Source organism: Argentina anserina, chromosome 6 (genome assembly GCF_933775445.1).
Source record: "Argentina anserina chromosome 6, drPotAnse1.1, whole genome shotgun sequence".
NCBI lineage: Eukaryota > Viridiplantae > Streptophyta > Magnoliopsida > Rosales > Rosaceae > Argentina > Argentina anserina.
In genome coordinates this window covers 7,199,542-7,225,712 of record NC_065877.1, presented here as the reverse complement: position 1 = coordinate 7,225,712, position 26,171 = coordinate 7,199,542, and the positions used below count along the sequence as shown (strand labels likewise).

The window sequence follows — 26,171 nt, the reverse complement described above, 5'->3', positions numbered from 1 at the left end:
TTTTCCCGAGTGACATAACTAAGGGGCAGCAATATTAATGAAGCTGCTTCATCGTAGCTAGGATGAGATTCCTAGCTACGATGAAGGAAGCAAAGCAAGAAACCTTTGCTTCATCTTAACCATGAAGATATTCTTGAAATGACATTACCCAACAGCCAGAAGTGATTGATAGAACTTTTGTCATATTGTTCCAGAGTCACCCACACTACCAAAGCAATAATGTACAAGATAAAAAAAAACAGCCTTTATAAAAGGAAGAAACTAGACCACTGCATCCTTCAAGGCTATCAATGAACTTACAACTAGTAACCCAATGGTTTATAAAGAGAATGCACAACAATAATCTAGCTAAACAATTGAACAAAACTACAATCAAAGTATGATTGCTACAAAACGGAATTAAAGAATGATTCCTTTCTTTTCTTTTGTTTCAGTTGAAAATGCAACTTCACATGCACCTAGAACATAAACCAAGAATGATTCCTTTGGTTTGTTTCAGTTGAAAATGCAATTTCACATGCACCTATGAGAGCATAAGAGATGCAGAGCATTTTAGCATCACTACAAGTGTGATTCTGGGGTGGATCATTACTGTATGGAGATATCACACTATTAAGTGACACAAAGATGCAGAGGGTTAGAGTACCATCAAATCAAACAATGCTGCGATGAAGAGAGAAATTAATCGCTTTGGATTGAATAAGAACAATTCTAATACAACAATGGACCAAAAGCAACAATCAGCTTCTAAGTTGATTCACCGCTCGTCTGCTACGACAAGATAGAGGCCTTCAATCCTAACAACGATACAAGAAACACAAAGGCTTCTACAATGCCCACCACAAAGCTTCTAACACCTTAAGCCCTTACTTCCTCCTCCTTCCAGATCTTCCGAACGTCCAAAACTAGTCCTACCAATTCAAAATTTCCATCTCTTACAGTCACAAATCAAAGACTCTTGGGTCTTAGCGACCTGTATTGCTATTTACAACAAAGAAACCATAAATGTACAGACATTAGCAGAACTCCATTCAAAGGCATAACCAAAACATAAAAAGACAAGTTAAACCTCCATCAGTTCTCATCCTCATCGTATGGCCAGCCCTGATTCCTCCGCCGCGAAGCTCTACCAAACACACTACTGCTCCGACTTCTCCTAGCCATACCAGACTCCGAGCTCGACCTCGAAGATGAGCTAGGCCTAAGCCTCCCGAAAAACGAAAACACACTCCGAAAAGCTCTAGCAAAACCACCACTCTCCCTAGTCCTTCTCCCACTCGTATTCCACAAAATCCTCCTCGGAGCACCACCAGCTGTATTGAACCCGCCGTCCATCTCAGTATACACCACCGGCAGCTCACGCTCCGCCGCCCTCCTCCCTCCGGTGAACCTCCCCACAGCGAATCCGCCTCCTGGCAGCCTCCATATAGTCAATCCCACAGTCTCCTCCTCTCCGATCAGCGCAGTCTCCAGCGACGGCCTCCCACTGCCACTCCCTCCGCCGCCGCGCACGTCACTCGGCAGCTGATGACGACACACCGGGCACGAATTCCGAATTGAAAGCCAGGGGAAAATGCAGTCATTGTGGTAAATGTGCTTACAGGGCATCTCACGCGCCTCCGAGTCGAGCTCAAACGCCTCCTTACACACGGCGCAGTGCGACTCCGTCGACACGTGGCTGTCCTCGATCTTGATCACCGGCATCGACTCGATCGCGGCTTTCGACGCCGGCGGGTGGTCCAGTCTCCCGACCCCGGTCTCCAACTGAGTCAACTGATGCAGCAACCGGTCGAAACCCGACCCCATCAAGAAATCCGACATGCTCGACGGCAGCGGTCGGAGCCCCAATCCCGCTCCGTCGTCGTAGTAGAGCTCAAACGTCCCCGGGTCGGTCTCCGTCGCCGGGGCTCCGGAATCCGGCGGGCCGCGGAGCACAATGACCGGGTTGAAAGGAGATCGGTCGCGGCTGCTTCTCTGGCTCCGGCGCAGGCGCGGGCTCGGGCTCTGCGAGACCGGCGTGGTGTCGAGAAACATGGCGGCGGCCGGAAATGGGTGGTTGAGAGGAGATCGGGTCGGGGTGCGGATCTCTTCGATGAATCCGGCGCCGCAGTCGGGGCAAAAGATCGAGTCTTGGGCCCTGACCCGGACCCGAATCATGCGGCTGCACGTGTAGCACCAGTAGGAGGCGCCCATGGAAGCCATCGGAGATTCTAATGAGATTGAGAGCTTGGAAAAATTGAAATCCCTAATTTGTTGAAACTGGGGGAAATGAAAAGAGAGCGAAAGAGTGTTGCTTTTATGGGGGGATTGAATCCGGCGAAGCTGAATTAGAGCTCGGAAATCAAGAGAGGGATGGAATCCGATGGGGTAGAGCTGAGATCGGAGAGTGAGATTTCGAACCCTAAGTGAAGAAGAAGGAGAGAGAGAGAGAGAGAGAGAGAGACGAAAGTGGAAAAGAGAGGAGAGCAGAGCTTTTTATGAAGGAGCGCGTTGTTCGTTAAAGCGTGGTGCTTACAAAAACGGGGACTTAATCAAAAATAATAATAGAAATAAAAAGAACGGGGCTACGTGGTAAGCAATCGCACACGCACTCGAGTGTCGTCGAATTTATGTGTCGGGTTCGAGAAATGTGGGTTTTCAGTCGTTTGACTCCTCCGGCCGGTAAGCGGAGGAGGAGGAGGGACGACATGTCGTTGTGGGTGCGTGGGAATAATAGGGGGTCGGTGGCACTCTACAGGTCAGTGAAGGCTTTTCATGGAGTGAGGGAGTATGTACTAGTAAACTACCTAACGATGGAGGAAGACCAAATTTTATGGGAGACAGAATATTCCACGTTTTGGCCACTATTTTTGTTTTCTATTGTTTCTAAGGTGGGAGCTAAATCATTGGGGGAGTGACATGGCCCTAATGAGTGAGAGGAATTATAGGAGGTCTCTAACCAACTCGAAGGTTTGGCCCGAGAGCGAATTTGTAACCTTGATGAAGAACATTTGGGTTTCATCTTGTAGGAAATGGCGCATTGGTACACTTCCACCCATGGGTTTTCCTTCAGATATCACCAAAATGTTTCTAGTCAAATTTGTTCCTTTGCCTGATAAAAAAAGGCCATTTCCTACTCAGGTAAGGAAACATTTTCACCTGAATCTGGGAGATGGTTAAATTTTCCGCAAAGAAGTTGCGTGTTATGATTGATCCTAACCCGAGTTGGATTTCTACAGCATCAATAGTTATAAGTTGATAGTCAGAACACAAGTATGATTTGGTCCTAGTACGTGTTGGACTTGTTTGTCCAACCACAAGTTTGATTATGTTTCTTGTCCCGGTTGCATCAAGTTTCTAAATTACACACCTTACAAATACTAGATCTTTCATACACACATCACAACATATCACAAACGCACATTCAGAATCAAGCAAACCTAGAATCTAGCCAAGTTTTCAGCCATGCGTGGGAAATCAAGTTTCGTTGTTTTCTCCTTTTTGTTTTTGCTCACAATAGTATCATATATTCCTCAAGGAGAAGCTCTTTCACTTGGTAATTATGAACACCATGAAATTCCAGTTCCGGTAGTTGGCCCGGAGAGTTTGACGTTTGATTGCAACGGGGCAGTCTATGCAGGGGTTGCAGATGGCAGGATTTTCAAATGGCTAGGGAACCAATATGGGTGGAGCGAGTTTGCCACAACCTCCCCATCTAGGTCAAGAGCACTGTGCGACGGCTCTACCAATAAAGACAATGAACCAACTTGTGGGAGACCTCTCGGCCTCCGGTTCGACCACCAAACCTGCGAGCTTTATATAGCCGATGCCTATTTTGGCCTTATGAAGACCGGACCAAACGGCGGTGTAGCACGAGTGCTTGCAACTTCAGTAAATGGAACACCTTTCCGGTTTACAAATGATGTGGACATTAACCCTGTAACTCGAATGGTTTATTTTACTGATTCAAGCAAAATTTATCAAAGAAGGCAATGGGAGTCGTCATTCAGCACTGGTGATAGGACTGGAAGACTAATGCGATATCATCCAGATTCTGGGGTAGTGGATCTATTAATGGATAATCTAGCTTTCCCAAATGGAGTAGCTGCGAGTCTAGATGGTAATTTCGTGCTAGTAACCCAAACTACAAGCAAAAACATTCTAAGGTATTGGGTTCGAGGACCCAGAATGGGTCAATCAGAAGTTTTTGCTACGACACAAGGTTTTCCTGACAATATCAGGAGAAACATAAATGGAGATTTTTGGGTTGCAGAGAATAGTGATGGACAAGGTAAAGCAGCTAAATTCGATGCCTACGGGAATTTCATGGAAGCCATAGATGGACTCAATCCTATTAGCCATGCTCAACAATTTCATGGTAATCTTTGGATTGGTTCGATTGTAAATCCCTTTGTGGGTATTGTTCGCAACATTGCAACTTAGGGAGACTTGTAGTTGTAGAGTAGTTATCTATTTTATTGTATTTTACTTTGTAGTTTACCTATTTTCATCCATAGTTTAGCACAACTGAACTGTACTAACAATATCAATGAAAGACAAAAAATTTCATATCCTTTCCTCATTTGTCCATTAACGAGTTATATGTTGCTTTCAAAGTTTGTTTTATCTACACTTCTGTATTTGTTTACAAGCTAAGAGCCTAAGATTCCTGCTGTTGAGTTTTAAGTGTGAACTTTACCTGGAGCTGCTTCGATATATGCATACACTCCCTCTGGAATACCTGCTTCAAGGAGTCGACACATATAAAATTATAAATATATATAGCAGAAAGCTTTGTTTCATTCGGGACAACGAAATAGTCAAATAGATAACACCATTCTGACCAAAAAAAGAAAAAAAAAATAGATGACACTTAGGGGTCATCATGGACACATATAAACTTATAAATATATATAGCAGAAAAGTTTCTTTCATTCAGGACAAAGAAATAAATAACATCATTCTAACAAAAAAAAAGAAAAAGAAATTGATGAGACTTAGGGGTCATCATGGGCCGGGCTAGGGCTAGCCTTATCTTAAATTTTAAGACTTAGGGTAGGATATGATCAAACTCTGACTGAGTTAACAAAATTTAGGACATGGTAGGGTTGGGCTAAGACTTTAATATGTAAGTCATCGGCCCGTCCTAATGGCCCATTATTTATGGCAAAAAGGGTTGGATATGACCGGATCGGGCCGACCCTCTAAATATGACTAAAACGGACCGGACATCACATTATGTTTATTAAAAAATATTCTAAATAAATACATTAAAGTTATTGTTTTTCCCCAAATTTAGCTATATAATTATACACCTAATATAAGACTCTTCTTTTTAATTTATAATCATATTTCACATGCATCTATATAATAGATTTAGCTTAAGAAAATTATAAATATAAGGCGAAGTGTATAATTCACATATTCAATGAACTTTCACTCAAAATAAAGGATTATTTAACAAAGCATAAATATAAATAAAACTTACAAAATTAATAAACATAAAAAGATAAGTTCTATTGTATAATGTAATAGAAGAAACATATTTGAAAAATAAAAAATATATATGTTTTTTTAAAAGAAAAACATGTTATTATTAAAGCCTAAAAGGGCGGGCTTTTAGGGTTGGGTCGGGCCGTTGCTTATTTCCTGTAATATGGCTTCGGCTACTTAATGACTCATATGAGCCAGTAAATTAAGCAGTAAAATGCAATACTTTTAGGGTGTGGCTATTGACACCCCATAATCTACTTTGTTCACCCTATAACTAATTAATTTATTGAAATATTGTAATGCCCTGATATAAAATTATTATAATAGACCAAACAACTTATTAAATTACTATTCTTTTTATTTATTTTACAAAACATACGTATATACATATTAAACCCTAAAAGTAATAAAAAGTTTGAAACCCTAATTTTGTATTAAGGATTAGCCATCTTCAATGACATTTACAGACAACAATGGATTGATATCAATGACAATATTTTTAAATTGAAGAGTGTGTCCTTGTTTTTTTTTGTTGGGATTTGGACTTAATCTGATCTAACTTGTTTTTTTAGTTGAGATTTTTTGCTTAACTAAATTATGCTCATTCATATATATGGGAGAAAAATTAATGTACGTGACCATATATATTATTTACAAAACATAGTTACAAGTAGTAGTAATTAATTGCAAGCTTTTTCTTAATAGAGATTGTCAAAATGAATTGAAATACAATCTGAACAAATTAGAATTGAAAAAATTAATTATGTAAGGTGAGAGAAGAATGTAGTGTGAACAAAGCAAGTTTAAAATTGACTGCTTAATTGTCACTCATGCTCATCCATTCATGCAAAATGAACATGGGGTTACAGGGATGTCCAATCCCGGCTATGCAATAAAAAGTCTTCAAAGTGAATTCTCCTGCATTGTCAGGGTGGTGAGCCTGAGTTTTGAGCAAAGAGTTTCGGAAAGCATCATTTGGCTCTTAGTTCATCAAGAGTCCATCACACTTCATTTTACTATCCTTACCTTAATCAAGTTATCGCACTCTGTGGTCTGAAAGCACTTGAATTAGGTGAAAACCAATCCATTTAGGATCTTTATCTACATCTCTTAACTTAGTTCTAACAGAGATGATATGTAAGCACAAGCTGCAAATTCAGTTGTTTTGGAGACCACCTAAATGACAAGGTATTATGAGAACAAGCCATCTTATATTTGATTCCAGGGCGTTTTGCTAGATACTTTACGCCATAAGGTGAGTCTAAACTCTTCTATTTCTCACTACGCCTAACAAAGATATAACCGATAGGATTTACATGTGCGGTGTTGGCATTACTTGACCAATGACCTATCTCTTTGTTAGAACTGGATCCTACGGATTTCCAGGAGGTTGTGGCGGTGACATGGGTCAATCATCACCATCAATTCCTACCGGATAACACTTTCCATGTAGGCCAATCTATAAACTCATTTAACATCGTCACTCTTCGAGATCTCTCATTTGAATTGGTATTAGCATTGAGGCGTTCCCCAATGATAATCATCATCCAAGAAAACAGACGATTGAGTATCATTGATCATATATCAAGTTATGTCATAACTCGCATTCAACAAGTATTATCGAACCAAGTGGTCTCTCTACACTTTCGTAAGAGCCACGGCCTAGTGATACCAACTACCACATTTACATGTCCATCTGTTGGACATCCATCCTTACAGCCATAGTTGTAGCATGTATCTCTAATATCGTCACTTCCATTTTTAGGAATATTAGGAACATAATGAAACACAGTGAGACAAACCATGACAAAACTAAGTCGTTGAACTTGAACAAACTTGTTCTTCTCTCCCCCTAACAGCGGGGATAATGGCTCATCAAAAGTGACTAAATGAGATCGCTTGTTAAAGTCTTTATATAAGCGGACATAGGTGGAAGTTCATGTGTTATTCAAAGACAAAATTCAACATCAAATAACCCATCATTATGTGGTTATGGAGTTGCAATTTGGCACATAAAATATGTTGACGATAAACCGTTAATATAATCCGTTAACAAACATGCATATTGTTAGACTTGAAACACTAACATGCAAATCGTTACAACTGTAACATCAATGATGGTGGTATAAATGGATACTGTAAAATAAGACACGCTACAAGACGTAGCTTATGGTTCGAATTATTGGTTCGATGGAAGCCTAGACACATCAACAATCAATACCGAACCTCTGTTTTACACTTCCTTGAAAGGTTCACTGACTTTCCGAACCCCGAATTCTACGAAGTTTTAGGAGCACGTAAACATGGGTGTAGAAAACCAATGCCACCATCCTCACTTCCGGAACCAGTCGTAAAAGTATCAGACCGGCTGGAATACTCGCTGGAGGGCAGTGACCACTTGTGTCGAGCGGTTGATCATGTTCCAAGTCTCCAAATGGGCTTAAATTTTGTGAGTAGTTAGCTTTAGATGTTATGAATCAGTGACCATATGTAGCACCCCAATAGCCCACCGAAAAATAGGTGAACCGGTCCTCACAATAACCAGTCTGCAATCTGTAAATCCTGAAAGTTTAGGCTTTTTCAACTTTTGTCATTGTTTGGGTGCTCCATAACATCTAAGTGTTATGGTTTGAGTTTAACCATGATATATGTATCACCATATTATATTTTATCCTCAAAGTGAATCATGATAAGTTAATTTCGGCTTCCATCTTATGTCACATTCTCTTCAGCGTACGAAGGTGTATGTCACTCCTAAATTTTGCTAAAGAATAGGCTTGGAGATTGAGCATTATCAATGAATGATCATAGAGAGGGCTTATGCACATGATAATGCATAGATTACATCTCCATTACTTTTGAGTAATTTTATTTATCCATTTAACTTCTTTGCTCAACAGAATAGCCTAAACGAGTCATCGATTCATTATTTCGAATCATAGTATCGTGAAAGAATATAATTCACACTACTTCAACTCATGAGATGCGCCACATCATTAAAAACGATACATAAGAACTTGTTCACAATGAGTTTGTAAGTGATAAATTATGTTGGCACAAAGATTGTTTTCAAGTAGCTTATCGTCTCACCAATTTTTATAAAGGTGGGCATAAAAAACCGAAATCCCGATCTCGTCCCGAAATTCATAGGGACGGAAGTCTAAAAACATCCGTCTCGTCCCGACCCCGTCCAGTTTCATAATAGTGGGACAGGACGTGAGACAAATAATTTATATCTCGCTTTGTCCTATCCCGTCCTGCTTGAAATTTCATTTGAATTCTAACCATCAAATATTTCATCATCATCATACGTTTATAATTTATGAGAACATCTTAGATGCATTTGATAAGGAAATGACTAATTTCAAAGAATAAATCTAGAATCTTGGTTCATTTCCTAAAGATAAATAAGTCCCGGTTAATTTTGTCATTAATTAAATGGTTTGAGTTATATGATATAATTAAAGACGATTTGTATGTTGCAAATTTCTATGAACTTAGCATTCGAAACCTATATAATCTTATATATAATATATAATTATACATGTTTCTCTTGCATGATAACACTAGAATTTTTATGAACAATATCTATAACGCTATAATTTAAATGATTAATTTAATTTTATAATAATTAAACTCATGGTATCGAAATAGATGATGAAGAATATTTGGAACAATCTATATGTTAATTTCTTCTATTACAATAATTGGTACTAAAATTTTATTAATAGTAAATTAAGAATTTATTATTTAAAGTCCAAGAAGGTGGGATAGGTCCGGTTCCATCCCGATTCCGATCCCGATCCCGTCCCGATCCCGATGGGATTGATCCTGGGTGAGACGAACTTTTAAAAACACAAATCCCGTCCCGATCCCGTCTCGAACTTAATGAGTGGAACAGGACGTGAGATTAGCCTCATCCCGTCCCGTGCTCACCCTTAAATTTTATATATGGTATTGTTGTGAATTCATCAACGTAGACAATTACTATGACAAAAACCATTTCATAATTTCAATTGCTCTCTTGATGCATAAAAGCATGTGACTTGAATCATAATGTCGTAAGATATTTAAACTTGAGCACCTAAACCGCTCTTGATTCTATGTGTGATGATTTCGTCATCATAGTCACCATGGATAAAAACTAAATTCATTAATAGGTTTTCATTTAGCTATGCACTCAACGTCTCTTTAAGATATTTATAAATAAGAATATAGAGACAAGTAGTCTTAGGCCAAGATATATAAATATCACAATATAAAACTCGGCCAGTGCACTGATATAGTCCCGAGTGGCCGCTTAACGTTTACTTAAGGGTTTTAGACCCTCAAACATCATTCATGAGTGATTTTGACATGCAAATATCATGCATATACACCATAAATCCAAATACAATGATCGGTGTTGCCTAGACATACCCAAAAAGGTTTTCCGGCGTAAAAAAAAAAAGAGTCAAAAATGCTAGGATTTCGTAAGGAGGCCGTGCGGGGGAGGCTGCGGAGGCCATGTGGCGGGTTTGCAGGGGGCCTCGCAGGGGGGGGGGGGGCTGCGGGATGCCTTGGGGGCCGAGACAAGAGCTTGGCCAATGTTTGATGTCATTAGGGGTAAAACTGGGCGGCGGACGGAACATCTTGACGATACTGCTAAGGCCGTAGCTCCCGAACTTGTTATAGTTTGCTACTCCCTAATCTTGTACGAGCGTTAGTTCAATTCGAACTTTGTGAAAATATCACCACATTTTGAAACTGTGAATATAAAGTGCATTACATGGCGTGTAACACTACAATTCATCACCAAAACAAGGTGGAAACATGTCATAATAAGGCATCAATCAAGACTTCATCATGCCAACGAGGCATAAATATGCTACAACAAGCATTGTCGGTTCAAAATAAAGTCGAGAGCAAATGCTCATGACTCGGAGTCATTCGGCATTTTGCAATGCTAGTTTGCAAAGTGTTGATTAAAATCAATAGATGATGACCTAATCCGCCAAAGATTATGGAGAACCGAAACAGATGTATAATAACAACATCAAAGATCATATAAGTGTGCATTGCGCCATATAAAAATCGTGTAAGCCGGACTTATGCCACAATTAAAAATGTGGACTTATGTAGGTAGTGCCATATAATATGTAATGCGTTACATTGCATTAACATATTTCTTTTGGTAATGGAGCCATAAATGCATCGAGACATTTTCGTATGTTCGTTTACTTGAACTACATGAGAATTTTATAGCCAACAATTGTATTGATATCTTGACCATGAAATCAACTAAAAGGGTAATGACTAAGTAACTATAGCCACACTTGTGCGGTGAATACATTCACAAAAACTTGGGAAAATACACGGATTTATAGTCATTCAGACTAATAACCGAAATATTTATGCTTCATATTTTCATTTTATAACCGCAATGTATAATAGCTTTTATAATACGTAATAGTGAGAAGATATTCTCATGTTCTTCCATATAATGAGTGTCTTGTTTCAAGAACTTCTCATATCTCGCTCTTGTATATTTTAACCATAATGTTTCTGTCTTTCAATGAAACGATGTTGCACCAAAAGAAATTAATCTAGAGTAGGTGCATAAACACATCCAATATGAATAACCCAAATTTCAGGCGTGTGTTGCGGTCAACAAAAGGGAAGATTTGTTATGTATCAAAGTCCGATACAACTTCCAAGTACTGAATTGTAGGTCAAGTCTCAAAGTATGGTAACTCAATTCAATAAACCGTGAGAAATTCCGTCATAATGGTATAAGTGACAATTTCAGTCACAAACCGGTGGTATAAGCGACAATTTCCGTCACAAACTAATGTTTGTCCCTTTTTTTTCAAACTTGTAGTTACACACAACGGCTATGGATGGTAATAACGACACTCTTAGCCGCTCCTAAAACTTGGTACCACGAGAATCATATCCTTGTATACCACCCGAGAAATGAAAGAATCGAGTTGAAAAGGAAAGGGAGGTTGAAAGTCTCCAATGAAAGACAAAATTCAGAAGAATTTAAATCTGCATGAAAGCAACAACGTTAAATAAAGCATACTCGGTTGTTTGCCAAATAAACAGCGTAATAGTTGCTCTTGCTTGATTCCACAGTCATGCTTGAATCCACGAATGTGTCGCGAAGTAACTCTCGCCGTATCATCGTTCAATGAATTTCATAAAAATAAAACATATGGTTAGAATCATAAACTATATTTAAAAACAGTAAAAGTTAATAAAATTACTGGATATGTGACACTAAAATCATTTTTTTACCTATGGCAAAATTACCATTCCCCAAATTACTTATTATCAGTTTACCCGGTGGTAAAATCCTTTTCAACCGAGTCGGGTCAAGCCTCGGGTCGGACCACAAAACCGGGTCGAAGGGCTACGATCTGGAGCTCTCGGTTGGGTGCTAAGAAACAACAATGTTGTGCTGGAAGCGTCAAACAAGATAAGAACGCGCGATGGCGCTACAAGGAGCGTGGGCCTGCTCTGGTCATCGGCATCCGACTTTCTTCAGGTCTAAGGCGGGTCGGTTCCGCGTCTGGGTTGTGTGTGCGGCGGTGTCGCAAGACCTGAGCAGCATGTCCGGGTTTGGGGGCGGTGCTGTGATGCGTTGACGATGGGTTCTAGGGTCGTCGGCGCGGGACGGGGCGGGTGGCAATATCGAAGGCAGATCGGAGGAGAGGATTGGGTGCCCAGAGTGAATTTCTAGGTGCCCAGAGTGAATTTCTAGGTGCCCACTGGTCAAACCCGATTTTTGGGTTTTTTTGTTTCATATTTTCTGCAATTGTTTTTAGCATAACAATCTTTTTTCAGTAATCTTTTGCCGAATTTTTCATGGCATAAGAAATTTTTCTATATTCTTCTGTTGAATTATTTTCATGACAAAATAAATTTTGTTTTCTCAGATTAGGGTTCTAGACCTAGAAACTCTAAGTTAGAACTACATATTGATAACGTGTTACAGAAGAATGTAATATACATCTGAATAGGGAGAAACATCATTTATTCATTGATAAAGAGACCTTATATATATGCATTACATTGAGTATCCCGTTTGAATAAAAGATTATATATTATTCCTAGTCTAGACTAACCTATACTAATTAAGACAAGATACACTGGAAGATTACGGAGAGTAATTCTCCTACAACAATAATGTATTTATTCTTAAATTTGTTTCTAGAAATAGAAGCTAATCTCTGCCGCAAGATCATATATAAGTCTTGGAACACTTCACCCCGCAGAGAAGAAAAAAAACCTAATGACTTGATTATCAAAAGTAAGCTAGGCAACTTAAAGGCATCATGGAGGTGTTCAGATTCAAGTCTGTTTTCATCTTTCCTCCAATTCAAGTTCCCGAAAATAGAAACTTATGCTTAGCTTCCTATCTTTGCCATTTGAGTGTGTGTCTTCGCATCATGCTTCATCTTCAAGTTAAGGAATGTCTAAGATAATCTCCATATCTGACTTTCTTATACATCATATCTGACTCCCCAATGTCATAAACTGGTTTAACTTCCACATCGATCGTCATGTGGAGCAAGAAATGATGCGCAGGATAACCTTTCCATACTTGGTCGTCACAGCTCTCTGTTCAACGTTCTTGTACTTCCCATTAGTCCATATCTGTCAACATAGCTAGCAAACATGAATGTTTGAGATAGATAACAGAAAGCTTATTTCCATTACAATATAGCAGAAAGCTTTGTTTCATTCAAGACAAAGAAATAGATAACACCATTGCTTAATTCCTGTATTTTGGCTTTGGCAACTTAAGGATTCATATGGGCCAGTAAATCAAGCAGTAAAATGTAAAACTTTTAACTTATTATCACCATGCTTGTCCTGTTCAGTCAAGTCATGATTAAGACTTTATTTAGATCTTTAATCTATCTATTGTCCTCTGCTGTAGCTAGCTAGCTGCTGCTGCTCTAACTTTCGAGCATGGCAACTTCTATGACATGTGTCTTCCCTTCAGATTTCATTCTCTTGGTTTCCCTTAAATACTCCCCATAGGTAACTTTCTTGTACAACGGAAGGGAACCGAGTGACTGGAACACCATTTGATCAAGGGGTTCAATTTCAGCATTTTGATGGGGTAAAAAGAATGTTGAATAAGAGATCCTCGCCTTGCTTTCGTTTGTTACAACTCTGTGCTCAATGCTCTTATACCTCCCATTACTCCATATCTGTTATATAACACAATCACAAGTAGCTTAATGAGTACCTTAAAAAAAATTGATTTTTACATTTTTGAAAGCCTTAAGTAGAAAGATGATGTACCTCAACAATATCTCCAACATTGACAACAAAGGCATTGTGAGGTGGCTTGACTGGTACCCATTGTCCATCGTGTTTGATTTGTAGTCCCATTACATCGTCTTCCTGCTGCATAACTATGGCTAAGCTCCCTTTGTCTGAGTGTGCACTTAGACCAAGTACTTTGTCAGGCATTGAGCACTGAGGATAGTACGCCACAGACAGAGGTTGGACCAACTCTTGATGTAGTTCGAGAAGAGCACTCTTCTTCATCCCCATGATTACAGATAGAGACCTGAGAAGATCCTCTGCCACTCTTCTAACTTCACTTGAATATGTCTCAATAGCCTCCCTGGACCATTTATAAACATGTTTTCAGTCAACAAGGGTTCATAACTGATAAAGTGATATGAGGTTCACATCCAAAACCAATTGACAATGGATGTGAAGTGGCTCAAACTCTTATAAACCCGCAGACTATGTCTCAATTCCCAATATGGGATGTATATTCTCAACAATAACCCTCTTGTGCTACATAAGAGCTAATGTAAAGACAATGTAAGAGTGTGGAAGTGTTTTTAATTGTTGCTTAAGAACAATGCGTGTATTCCTCACAAATGCATTGTGAAAATTGATTCTCATATATTGAATGAATTACAAGACTACAAACAGTCTGTATAGAAGATGACAGGTTGCATCCAGGGACTACATGCAATTACAAGATGCACAAAATTAGATGAAAACAATTACATAAATTGAGAGAATACTGACTCAATTCATTTAGGAAATTAGACATTCTTGCTCGCTACACACAATGAAGGTGTTGGATATTTTTGGCAAACCAAATACTGTGTTTGTTGATTCACAAAACAAAAAACCATGTCAAAATAAAATCTGCAAATGATAGCCGGCCATCAGATAAATAAACAATTCAATTTGATCAATCCATCAATTTTCCATAAAACTTAGAGAATGGAAAAATCTGAATCTTCTGATTTCGGATCATTATATCACATGGTTATGTAGAATTGTAGACTGAAGTTCGCATACGAGTGTTTGAATTTATGAAATGTATTTTACCAATGCATTCTATAAGCTGTGTGTGTCATTTGTGTTGTTTTGCTTTTGTTTTTTTGTTGAAGTTTAGGAACATACTTGAATGGAGTTGGCGGCCAAACGTCGAGCTTTCTGTACTGGTGTGGGTATACGAGAAGAACAAGTTTGTCGGACCAGTCGAGCACCTTGTGATCCACTTGAGTATGACCATAACCTTGTATGTCATTCGGCGGGATTGCAATTCTGTCCTTCTCTTCCAATGGAAGCTCAAAGAACTTCTCCGCCGCATCCTTCAAGCCCTTGGTTACTTCTGTTGCCACTCCATGATTCACCACCTGAAAATCCAGTTTAGTCTCATCGGAATATTTACGTGAAATTGAAATTGTTCAAACTCTTACACAGAACCAGTAGGGTGCACGTATCATGAAATACCTGAAAGAAACCCCATTCCTTGCAAGCCTGGTCCAGCTTGTCGAGCTCCTCTTCGTGCCCTTTTAAGAGCAGGGAGAGATCAATGGTGGGAACCTCAGAAGAAAGATGAGGACTCAGAACTGCATCGTTTATAAGGTCTGTTTCATTCCTGATGTATTTTTCCGGTACCTGAAAAGGGTCGTTCCTCACCATTTCTTGAACATTTGGGAGTGCCGGAACTGGGGCATAAATGGCTGACTTTGATTCCATTTCTTCTGTTATTCTTTTCAATAACGGTACTCGATCTGGACAAGCACCTCTAATCTAGCTTTATATAGGACCCCGGTGTTTGGTGTCAGCTGATTTTTATGTATAGTAAACTCAGCACATATGGAATTAGATTCAAACAAATAATCTTTCTGTCATTTGGATATGTTACCTTAATTTGAAATTATCTCCCCCTTGCCTATAACACAATTGGAAATTTTAAGGAAGAATATCTGAACATTTAGCCTTGTTAGTGAGATTTAAACTTGTAATGATATTGATCAAATTTGTTAGGATTCTGTTTACTACAGCTAATCTGATACGAAAATTGATCTTAAGCTCTTTATTCAGGTGTAGGTATTGGATCACTCGTGCCAAAACACTATCAATCGTGGACTTGCCTACAGTGTCACTAGCTCACGTACGTAGCAGACTAACACGAGTGGCCGCTTATCCAAGCCCTCATTGAAAAATTGATTTCCATTAGACCACGTCAAATCGTCAATGGCTCATAGAGTTGTCATAGTCATTTTTAAATGGTCATTTTTCTAAACTTTCATCGGAGAAAGAGGTCAACTTCCCTAAACCAAAAAATGTAAAAAGTATAGGTGAAATGATCCAGAAAAATGATTTATTAGCATCTTTTTGTTAGGTCTCAATCTGAGTTTATAATTCTTCTATAAAAATAGTGAGTACTGTATATGTCTTATGCTTTCTTACAATGGCGGAGCCAAGATTCAATTACAGCTAGTGCACTCTTAAAATCATTTATATCTTATAAATTGTTTATAGTAATTTGCCATATGCCAATATATTTGAATGAAAAATAGTTCATAAGTATAATAAAGAAAGTGATAATGTCATTTATAAAAAAAAGTGGTAATGTCCAAACAACTAGCATATGATTATATGTTAAGGGTGGAACATAAACGTTGAGAGCCTTAATACACAAAAAATTCAAAAACAATTTGACTAAAGAAAATCATTAGTAGGAGAAACAGAAAAATCAGGTGTTAAATGGGCTAGTTGGGCGTCGAACTCAAGGCACCCTCCCCCTAAATTAACAAGTAACAATTGATCGGCTTTACCTCTACAGCAAAGTAGCAAACAACACCAAGTTTCAAGACTCTTAAATATACGACTGGTGCACGGGGCCTAGTGTGCGCTAACGTGGCTCCTTAATTTCTTAGATGGTGAGATGATCTCCTTATGATTCTATAAGCTAAGTAGCTAACTAACATGCAATCAAGACAAACCATATACAGGATCCACCCCGTAGGATAACATGTTGAAAATCCGAAGTATAACTCAGGAAATAGATAGAATACCTTGAGAAGTTAGTGTCTTGGACTAGTGTAATAGCGCCTTCGATCTCGAATCCCAGATGAAATCCTGAATATATGTGATATATCTGACATAGATTGTATTATAAGATAGAGGAGGGACGGAGAGGCCAGGAGATGGTATATGAAGCATGCATTAATGCATATCAGAATATAAGAGGTTTTGGCCGGCGGCAAGTGTAGAAGGACGATGGAGAACCTCTTATATGCAGCGAAGGAGATCGGATGGGGGTATATTGAAGCTAGCTTTGGTTATATCGAAAGGCTGATGCTGGATTTTGATATTGAGATATGGACTGCATGCATTCAGATTTTTGGTGGATGTCCAATTAACAGTCGTCAGACTGGAACAAAAAAATGTGAGACTCACTAACCGGAACCATGGCTGTGGTAAACTGGTAATACTAACTGGAACCAAGCTGTTATTGTTTGTGCTTAAACGTAATTCAAGTGGTTGATGTTAATATTCATGAGACAAGTGTATTCATGAGACAAAATTCATGATTTGATTATTAAAAGTAAGCTAGGGAACTTAAAGTCATCATGGCCTGTTCAACTCAAGTCTCTTTTCTTTTTTCCTCCAATTCAAGTTCCCAAAAATGGAAACTTATTCTTAGCTTCCGATCTTTGCCATTTGAGTGTCTTTCCATCATGCTTCATCTTCAAGGAATGCCTTAGATAATCTCCATATCTGACTTTCTTATACATCATATCTGACTCCCCAATGTCATAAACTGGTTTAACTTCCACATCGTCATGTGGAGCAAGAAATGATGCATATGATAACCTTTCCTTAAACTTGGTCGTCACAGCTCTGTGTTCAACGCTCTTATACTTTCCATTAGTCCATATCTGTCAACATAGCAATAGCAAACATGTATATTGTTTGAGATAATGTTACTCTGTCATTTGCCATGGTTCATGATCGAGTACCCTTATTACCTCAAGAACGTCCCCAACATTCACAACAAGAGAGTTTTGAATTGGCTCGACTGACACCCATTCTCCTCCTTTTCGAATCTGCAAACCGGTGACATCGTCCTCTTGCATAAGTATGGTTATGGTGCTCGTGTCTGAGTGCGGACTTGGTCCTACTACTCACTCTATCAGGCATCAAGCATGGAGGATAGTGGTTCACCCTCAAAGCTTGTAAAAACTGATTATGGAGGCCAATAAGAGAATCCTTCTCCATGCCCATGAGTATCGATAGAGACCTCAGAAGCTCCTCTCCTACTCATTTTACTTCACCGGAATATGCCTCAACTACCTCCCTGCAAAAAAAAAAAAACAGAAAGAGAGAAAGAATACCGTATTAAATATGTACAGTTTTAACCTTTGACCAAACAGCTCTCGTAGCTCAGTTCGTTAGAGCACCCGCTATATATCATTGTGCATCTGCTATCAAATTTTAGAAATTTACTTGAATTTCTCCGGTTCAGGTGGCCAAAACTCAAGCTTTCTATAGTGGTTTGGGTACACGATGAGAAACAACGCATCAGACCAATCCAGAATCTGGTCTTCAGAAACCACATAAGCATGGCCGTAGCCTTGTATGTCATCTGAAGCCATAGAAACCTTATTCTTCTCTTCCAAAGGTAGCTCAAAAAACTTGGCCGCAACATCCTTCATGCCCTGCCACACTTCTTTAGACACTCCATGATTTACTAACTACAAAATAGATCAAAACAATAGTCAGTCACCGTGCGTACGTTTGTACCATATTTCTAAATGCTCCCAGTTTATAAAACCTGCACAACTACGAATCTTTTAGGACAAAAGATCTATTTAGATATATAATCTTGATGTAAATGGCTAGCTGCAACAGTACTTGAATGAAGGTGGAATTGAACGCTAGCTATAAACAGACAACCTAATATTGCAATTCTTCTTCATAATATACGTAATATTGCAATATATTAAGGTGATACTAATTGTCTGAATTAAACTTACAGTAGAATTGGTGGATTAATAGCGGGTGAAGTTTTCTTAGGAGATCATAAATAGATTACCTGGAAAAATCCCCTTGTTTGTCAAGCTCCTCCTTGTTTCCACTCGAAAGATGAGAAAAATCAATGATAGGAATTTCCGAAGAAAGGTTAGAATTTGTAAGATGATCTTTATGATCTGAAATCGATTCTTCATCCCTAAGGTATCTTTAAGGGACCTGCAAAGGGTCAGTCCTCACAATTTCTTGAACATTTGGCACCGGCAGAGATGAAGCATAAGTTGGCGCAGCCTGTACTTGAATTAGTCCGACATCTGCCCCTGAAGTCATGTTTTCGTTTTATACTTGTGGTTCACTGGTTCAGCACTTGAAAGCTTGAAGCACCCAATGTTTTATAGACCAGTACGCTCTATTAATAATTTAATATGCATTTTAAATGGTGTTTGTAAGCTAAGGTGGGATGGGATATTCATCTTCCCATGTATCAATATTCCTTAGTTTCATACTTACATGCATGTAGAGACCAGTTGGAACTTTTGATCTTTCTAATTTAGCTTATTAATTTCTTTACCATCTTCTTATTCGATACATTGTGGTAGTAGCATCTAGCTTCGGAAACTCCAAGGTGCAGGCCAAGTATTAATGTTTTAAGTCACTTGTAATAACCCTAAATTTCAAATGCATTATTTGAATTAATTTGAGTTCTATAAAGACATGAATTTCAGTTTAAATGAACATGATTGTTGCAAACGTTATGAAATCTGAAACGAAAACGTTATCGGAACGTTTAATTCGAAAAACGTTACGTTTCCGAACGATTGTATCGACTTTTATTCCGTCGCTCAAATTCGAAAACTTTCTTCACGAAAGTTGTAGAGCTCGTCGATACGAGTGCGTGGACATGTGACACGTTCGAATCGAACGTCGGACGTAAAAGTTATTAACGTCGGAAGTTAGTTTCCGATTTGGAAACGAGTATAAATAGAATGTTTTGTGATTAGGGTTTTCCACTTTTGGAAACCCTCACTCTCTCCGCCTCCCTCTTTCTCTCTCTCTCTCTCTCTCTCTCTCTCTCTCTCTCTCTCTCTCTCTCTCTCTCTCTCTCTCGGTTCTCTCTCTCCCGACCCTTTCTCCTCCCTCTCGGCTTGCATCCGATCTTCCTCCTCCGAGGGAGGTGCTCCTCACCGCCGACCTCAGCAGCCTCACGACCACGACGCAAACATCCTCCGAGCAAGGCACGGTCTCCAGCGACGCCCTGAAGCTCGGCGCGATCCACAGGGACCGAACGCAGTCGGTCCGATCGAGCCATCACCTCCAGCGACGCACGAGCACGGAGGAGGGCTTCCCTACGCCGATCCTAGCCTTGGTGCTCTCTGCCTTCGACTTGGAGGCCAAACTTCATCGAATCCGAGTTCTCCCCAAGGATTTCAAGTTCATCAGCGATTCAAGCCATTCCGAGGCCAAATCGGGGGGTCCAGCTTCGATCAAGGTATTAATGGATGTGTTTATTGGTTGTGAATGTTTGATGTTGAATTTTGGAGTTGTTGGATGGAGATTTGGGCAGATCGGAGGTGGTTGATGGAGATGGTTACTGCCACCTAGAGGCGGCGCGTGGGAGTGCGTGGGTTAGTTTAGGAGGGGTCTGTGGTGGTGGGAAGGAAGAGGAGGAGGAGGAGAGAATCGCGGCAGCGGTGGCATCACACACGCTGCCACAGTGAGTGGCGCGTGAGTGCCACGCGCGGCCTGCCGGCGGGTGGTGCGTGCACCCCACGCGCCGCCACGTGCGGCGGTCTGCGATTATTATACCAGAAGGGTATTTTGGTAATTTACTAAAATGTAAATGTAAATTTTATTTACTACGGTAAATGTAATTAAATTTTTACCTACGGTAAATGTAAATATAAATTACTTTCAGTAAATGTAAAAAGTAATTTGTAAAAGGGTAATTTAGTAAATTTTATTTACTGAATTGTATTTACATTTAAACAATACGTATACGTACAGAATTACGTATATAATATTTATACGTACAAAAGTACGTATTATTGTGTATTTGTACAGTAACCGTGAATAGTAACAGTGAACAGTAACTTCGTAAAACCGAAAATTGCTGAACAGTAACTGATTATTACTGTTCCGGCATTTAAAGGTTTACGAAACGATGCTAAATTCTTTTCTTATCTTTTCAAGGTGATCGTTAAATCGAGGAAAGGAATTATCATCAGGAATTGTGGAATTACGCCCGAGTCGATAAGGTGAGTAAAGTCTCACTTATTTACGAATCTACCCTTGCGGTGATTCCAAGATTTTTGCAAGAGTTTTTAATATTGAATTACGACACGTATACAATATAGTGGGTTACGTATATATCGTATAAATGGTAATAAGTATATATATATATAGTTTGCTATATTATATACTGTTATGAATTCATTGGAATTGATCATTTCGAATGACGAGAATTAAATGTTGAGCATGTGATGTGATTTTTGTACAATATGAGGTGTGATTATTGTACGTGGTTTTAACATGAGTTTGTTAAAATGTTTTGTCTTCGGACGAGTTTTGTCTTCGGACGTGTTTATGAAGTATGACATGTATACGATATAATGGATTATATATATATATATTGTATAAATGGTAAATATGTACATATATATATAGTTTGCTATATAATATACTGTTATGATTTTATCGTGATTTATGTCATTTCGATGACGAGATTTAAATATCGAGCATGTGATTTAAATGTCTTCGGACATGATTTTTGGTACAATATGATGTGAGATTATTGTACGTGATTTTAACATTGAGATTGTTAAAATGTTGATTTGTCTTCGGACATGATTTTTGGTACAATATGATGTGAGATTATTGTACGTGATTTTTAACATTGAGATTGTTAAAATGTTGATTTCTCTTCGGACGTGATTGGTACAATATGATGTGAGATTATTGTACGTGTTTGGCAAGTCGGAACCTAGCCTTTGGCCGGGCGAAAGTTACGATACAGTTAGAGCTCTAGTCTGTCTGCCTTAGTACTGCATGTGAGGTAACGGGTGGTTATCTGCTCATGGGTACTCAAATTGTTTTGGATGTTGGGTAGCGGGTGGCTATCCAATATCGGCGATGTATTACGAGAGGGGTAACAGATGTGTACCAGCGTTCTTGGTACCCGTATTATAAATGCATTTGGGTAACCAGAAGGGTTACTTAATTTCTCATGAGCGCTTCTTTCTCTTTGGGACAACCAGATGGGCCGTCCACTGACTCATGAGTGCATTTATATTTGTTTGTTTTGTGGATTTTCGTATATATTGATATGCGAGTTATATGTTTTCATTTTACTCATACGAGCTGTCAAGCTTACCGGGTTTGTGTTTACAATCCCGGTGCACCAATTCGATGGTGTAGTGGATGACTCCGCAGGTGTAGATTAGCGGGAATTGACGGACCGCTCAGAGGACTTGAAGTGATTTACCTCCAGCTTGTGTGAGGATGTTGTGAGAGATTGTGAGGATTATTACATTCCAACTTACGTAATGTAAATTATAAATTTGGGTTGTAATAATTGGTTTTCTGAGTTGTATTGATAACTCAGTGATGATCCGCTGTGCACTTAAATGATTTCGATTTTATTGAGATTATTTTGTGTTTAACGACTTTAGAATTTTGAGTTTTTAAGCTCGAAATTTTGGGGTCGTGACATCACTACTACAAAATGGGCAATAGCAACAATGTGACCGCATATCATGTGTTCCTAATAAAAGTGATGCAATAAAAAAAATGCCACATATCTCAAAAAATGTGGCTTCTCCCATGTACAATAGTATAAAAAGCGACATTTTTTTTTTGAGATGTGTGGTATTTTTCTTAGATTGCAACATTTGCAATGACAACACATGATATGTGAACAAAGTGTTGTTATTGCTCCATTTTGTTGTAGTGACTAAACGTCAATTTTCATATCATGGAGGAAAATAACATCTAAGTATATTAAATAAGATTTAGTGATAGTTTTGTAGTTCTACACAAGCACAAAGTAACAAATTAAGATGTGGATAATTTTACAAATTTCTAGTCAACTTGCATCACGAGAGGAAATGCTAATTATTATTCCTTAAAATAATATAATAATAATAACAATTAACATTTAACAAACAACACCCGATCTCGGTGGGATTATATATATAGTCCCCAGGCCTAGAGGCTAAAGCAATAAAATCTGAATACAATACAAGTACACAATCACACTGTAATACACGTCATTGACCAGAAGGGCCACTCAAAATCACGCAAGTAGGAATGTCGAATTATTTTCACTTACGTTATAGTAAATGAAATGCATAGTTATTCCTTTCAAAAAAAATGAAATGCATAGTTAATTAACCATACTTAAGTGTTTCCTAGTTTTGCATTTTGAGTGTGTTCCTTCCCCTCCATTTTCCTCTTGAGGCTTTGAATCAAGTAATCTCCATATTTGACCTTCTTGTACTTCTGAATCATCCCCGTTGACTCTAGTATATGATCGAACGGTTCAATCTCTACATCAACATGTGGAAGGATAAACGTAGCAAATGACATCCTTGCCTTGCTTTTGTTCGTCACTGCTCTGTGTTCAATGCTTTCGTACTTCCCGTTACTCCACATCTGTCATATAGCAAGAATATATGAACTTTCAAGCTTAAAGAGAGTTAATTAATTTGTACTCCTTCAATTTGATTATGCAACACCAGCAAGCTAATTAGGTACCTCAAGAGCATCTCCCACATTCACAACGAAAGAGTTTGGAATTGGCTGGACTGATACCCAATGTCCTTGTTTTCGAATCTGTAATCCGATAATATCATCTTGTTGCATGAGTACAGTAATGGTGCCTGCATCCGCATGTGCACTTAGACCTAATACCTTATCAGGCATGGAACATGGAGGAATGTAGTTTACTCGCAATGTTGCCCTCAAATCTTGATGCAGTCCAAGAAGAACATCCTTCTCCATCCCCATAGTTAAAGACAAAGATCTTATGATCTCCTCTCCAATTCTTTTAACTTCACTAGCATACGCCTCAATAGCCTCCCTTCAGAATTGTCAAGCATGTATTTTTCAAAAGTAAACATCAAATAAATAAGGCTTTTGTGTTTGGTTTTGTGGACGATGACATAGAATTTTCCGACATATATGGGCTCATATTGTAAGTTTGTTATACACTTGGAAAAAAAATACTAGATTAATTTATAAATGGTGAGCAGAAGTGAAACTGACTTAAGCTACAGGGTAACAGAAACAAAAGAAAAATGAAATATAGACCAAAAATAGATCAACATACTTGTATCCCTTTGGTGTGGTTGGCCAATTCTCAAGCTTCCTAATCTGGAATGGGTAAACTTTGAGAAGCAGAGCGTCGGACCAGTCGAGTGTCTGCTCCTCAGTAGCCACATGGGCTTGCCCATAGCCTTCACGTGTGCCTTTAGCTGCTAATATGGAAATTTTGTTCTTCTCTTCTAAAGGAAGTTCAAAGAACTTTGCAGAACCATCCTTCATACCCTGCAACACTTCTCCTGCAACTCCATGATTTACTAACTGCATGAAGTTCCAATAATGAGTTCCTTGAAATGGTAATTGCATACATCTATATATAATATATATGTAGATGAATATGATAAACTAACATCCTCGATCATTCCTCATACAATATTGATCAGTAACACTCGAGTAAACAGCCGAGCTGGACTAATTATAATTATCTTAAACAATTACATATAGAAAATATTACCTGGAAGAATCCCCATTCCTTGCAAGCCAGATCCAGTTTTTTAAGCTCCTCCTCGTGCCCACTTGAGAGCAGGGAGAAATCGATGATGGGGATATCATCAAACGAAAAATCATGAGAAGTATTTGCTAAAGTACTCTCAGGCATGTCCTGTTCATCTATATTCTTTAAAAAGAACTTCTCAGGGATCTTTAATGGATTACTCCTCGCCAGTTCTTGAACATTTGCTTCTACCGACAGATTTGCTGTATCAAAACTGCTCATTTTAATTTCCTTGTTGTGTTACTGATCAGAATATGCGTTGGCTTCAACGTACGCCACAGGAAGAAGTATGTATATAAAAGATTATTAAAGGGTTGCACATTGCCTGCTTATTTGGGCACGCACGACATGCAGCATAATTTGTTAGTGGAGTGTGGACCTATGTAGAAAACGTGCTGGGTATATATATAATATCTTTTGGTAGAATTATTAGAAATTTGACTTACAGTTGTAAATTAGTTGTAAATTTTTTGTCATGACACATTTGTCATCTATATTGCTTGAAATATTCAGACTTATTGAAATCAATGAAATGCATTGCTTACATCAGTTTATAGCTTCTGATAGTGTCGTACTACATCATTCGTATAGCTTCTGATAAATTGTTGTGGACATCAGTGATCTTACCTGGAGTGCAATAAGTCTTGTTCTGAATTATATATTTTTTGGGTCAGTTGCATTAGACCTGGCCCGAACTTCACAAATGGACCATGGCCCATCTAATCCATGGATAATCCAACTTCACAAATGGACTACTACAGCCCTTGTCTGCTTCTTGGTTGAGTCGCACACTTTTCCCAGTTCTCTCATCGTCCACTTAGGTCCGGTATGGTGTTTCAACTTTCATCGAATTTTCTTTTCACAATCGTATACATGTGAAGTCCTTATTCGAATTTCCTACACAGCTGTTGCGAATTTCATTTCTGGATATTGATTGTCACTTTGTCAGTGCATAGAGTGATGATTACCTTGTGTAGGTTTTTACATATGAAATTTGTTACATTCAATTTAAAGGTTCAATTTTGAGTAATTTTGATTACATCTGCGTCCCTATATACAAGTGACTATCCAACTTTTCATTACCAAAAGTGACCATCCAATTTGTGGGTTTTTTATTGGAGTGATTGATAGTTTGATACTATACTATCCTTCCTGTAGTTCAAGAAGGACATCCCAATTTTATATATTCCCATATTCAATGACATATACCTTAGGGCTTAGGAACACCCTCTTCACTCTTTTAATTAACTTCAGTGGAATATCTCTCAGAAGCCTCTCTTTAGCTATAGAATACTCGTGAACTAATTGGAAGTGAGGTAAACTCTCCATGCATAAGATATCAAGATGGTTCAACTGTCAATATGTATATATCCACTCAAAAGTGAGCAGCTAAGTAGTGAATTTCAAAAAACCCTACTCTTCTATTGTTCTTGAGTTTAGAAGCATACTTGAACACCTTTGGTTTGGTTGGCCAAAATTGAAGCTTTAGTTACTTGAATGGATAAACAACAATGATCAGAGAGTCAGACCAGTCCAGTATCTGGCCTTCACTCTTCAAAACAACATAGACATGCCCATAGCCTTGTATGCC

At 38.6% G+C, this 26,171-nt stretch overlaps 4 protein-coding genes and 1 pseudogene across 4 annotated transcripts; 1 reads left to right on the top strand and 4 right to left on the bottom strand.

Moving 5' to 3' along the window:
- Positions 1-671: 671 nt before the first annotated feature.
- Positions 672-2,443, bottom strand: LOC126798125 (probable E3 ubiquitin-protein ligase RHC2A). The gene has a single exon (XM_050524965.1). The coding sequence runs from the start codon at positions 2,200-2,202 to the stop codon at positions 1,075-1,077; it is 1,128 nt and encodes a 375-aa protein (XP_050380922.1). The 5' UTR covers positions 2,203-2,443; the 3' UTR covers positions 672-1,074.
- A 1,001-nt stretch (positions 2,444-3,444) lies between these two features.
- On the top strand, positions 3,445-4,422 carry LOC126796769 (protein STRICTOSIDINE SYNTHASE-LIKE 10-like). Its single transcript, XM_050523499.1, has one exon. The coding sequence runs from the start codon at positions 3,445-3,447 to the stop codon at positions 4,420-4,422; it is 978 nt and encodes a 325-aa protein (XP_050379456.1).
- An 8,720-nt stretch (positions 4,423-13,142) lies between these two features.
- LOC126799859 (protein SRG1-like) lies at positions 13,143-15,483 on the bottom strand. Its single transcript, XM_050527122.1, has 4 exons — positions 15,235-15,483; positions 14,902-15,137; positions 13,771-14,098; positions 13,143-13,676 (listed from the first exon to the last, which is right to left on the bottom strand). Exons 1-4 carry the CDS (start codon positions 15,481-15,483, stop codon positions 13,419-13,421), a joined length of 1,071 nt encoding a protein of 356 aa, XP_050383079.1. The 3' UTR covers positions 13,143-13,418.
- A 1,953-nt stretch (positions 15,484-17,436) lies between these two features.
- On the bottom strand, positions 17,437-19,098 carry LOC126796768 (protein SRG1-like; annotated as a pseudogene).
- Positions 19,099-22,843: 3,745 nt separating this feature from the next.
- On the bottom strand, positions 22,844-24,867 carry LOC126799120 (protein SRG1-like). The gene is made up of 4 exons (XM_050526243.1): positions 24,542-24,867; positions 24,095-24,348; positions 23,521-23,845; positions 22,844-23,418 (listed from the first exon to the last, which is right to left on the bottom strand). Exons 1-4 carry the CDS (start codon positions 24,800-24,802, stop codon positions 23,164-23,166), a joined length of 1,095 nt encoding a protein of 364 aa, XP_050382200.1. The 5' UTR covers positions 24,803-24,867; the 3' UTR covers positions 22,844-23,163.
- Between the last annotated feature and the right edge of the window lie 1,304 nt (positions 24,868-26,171).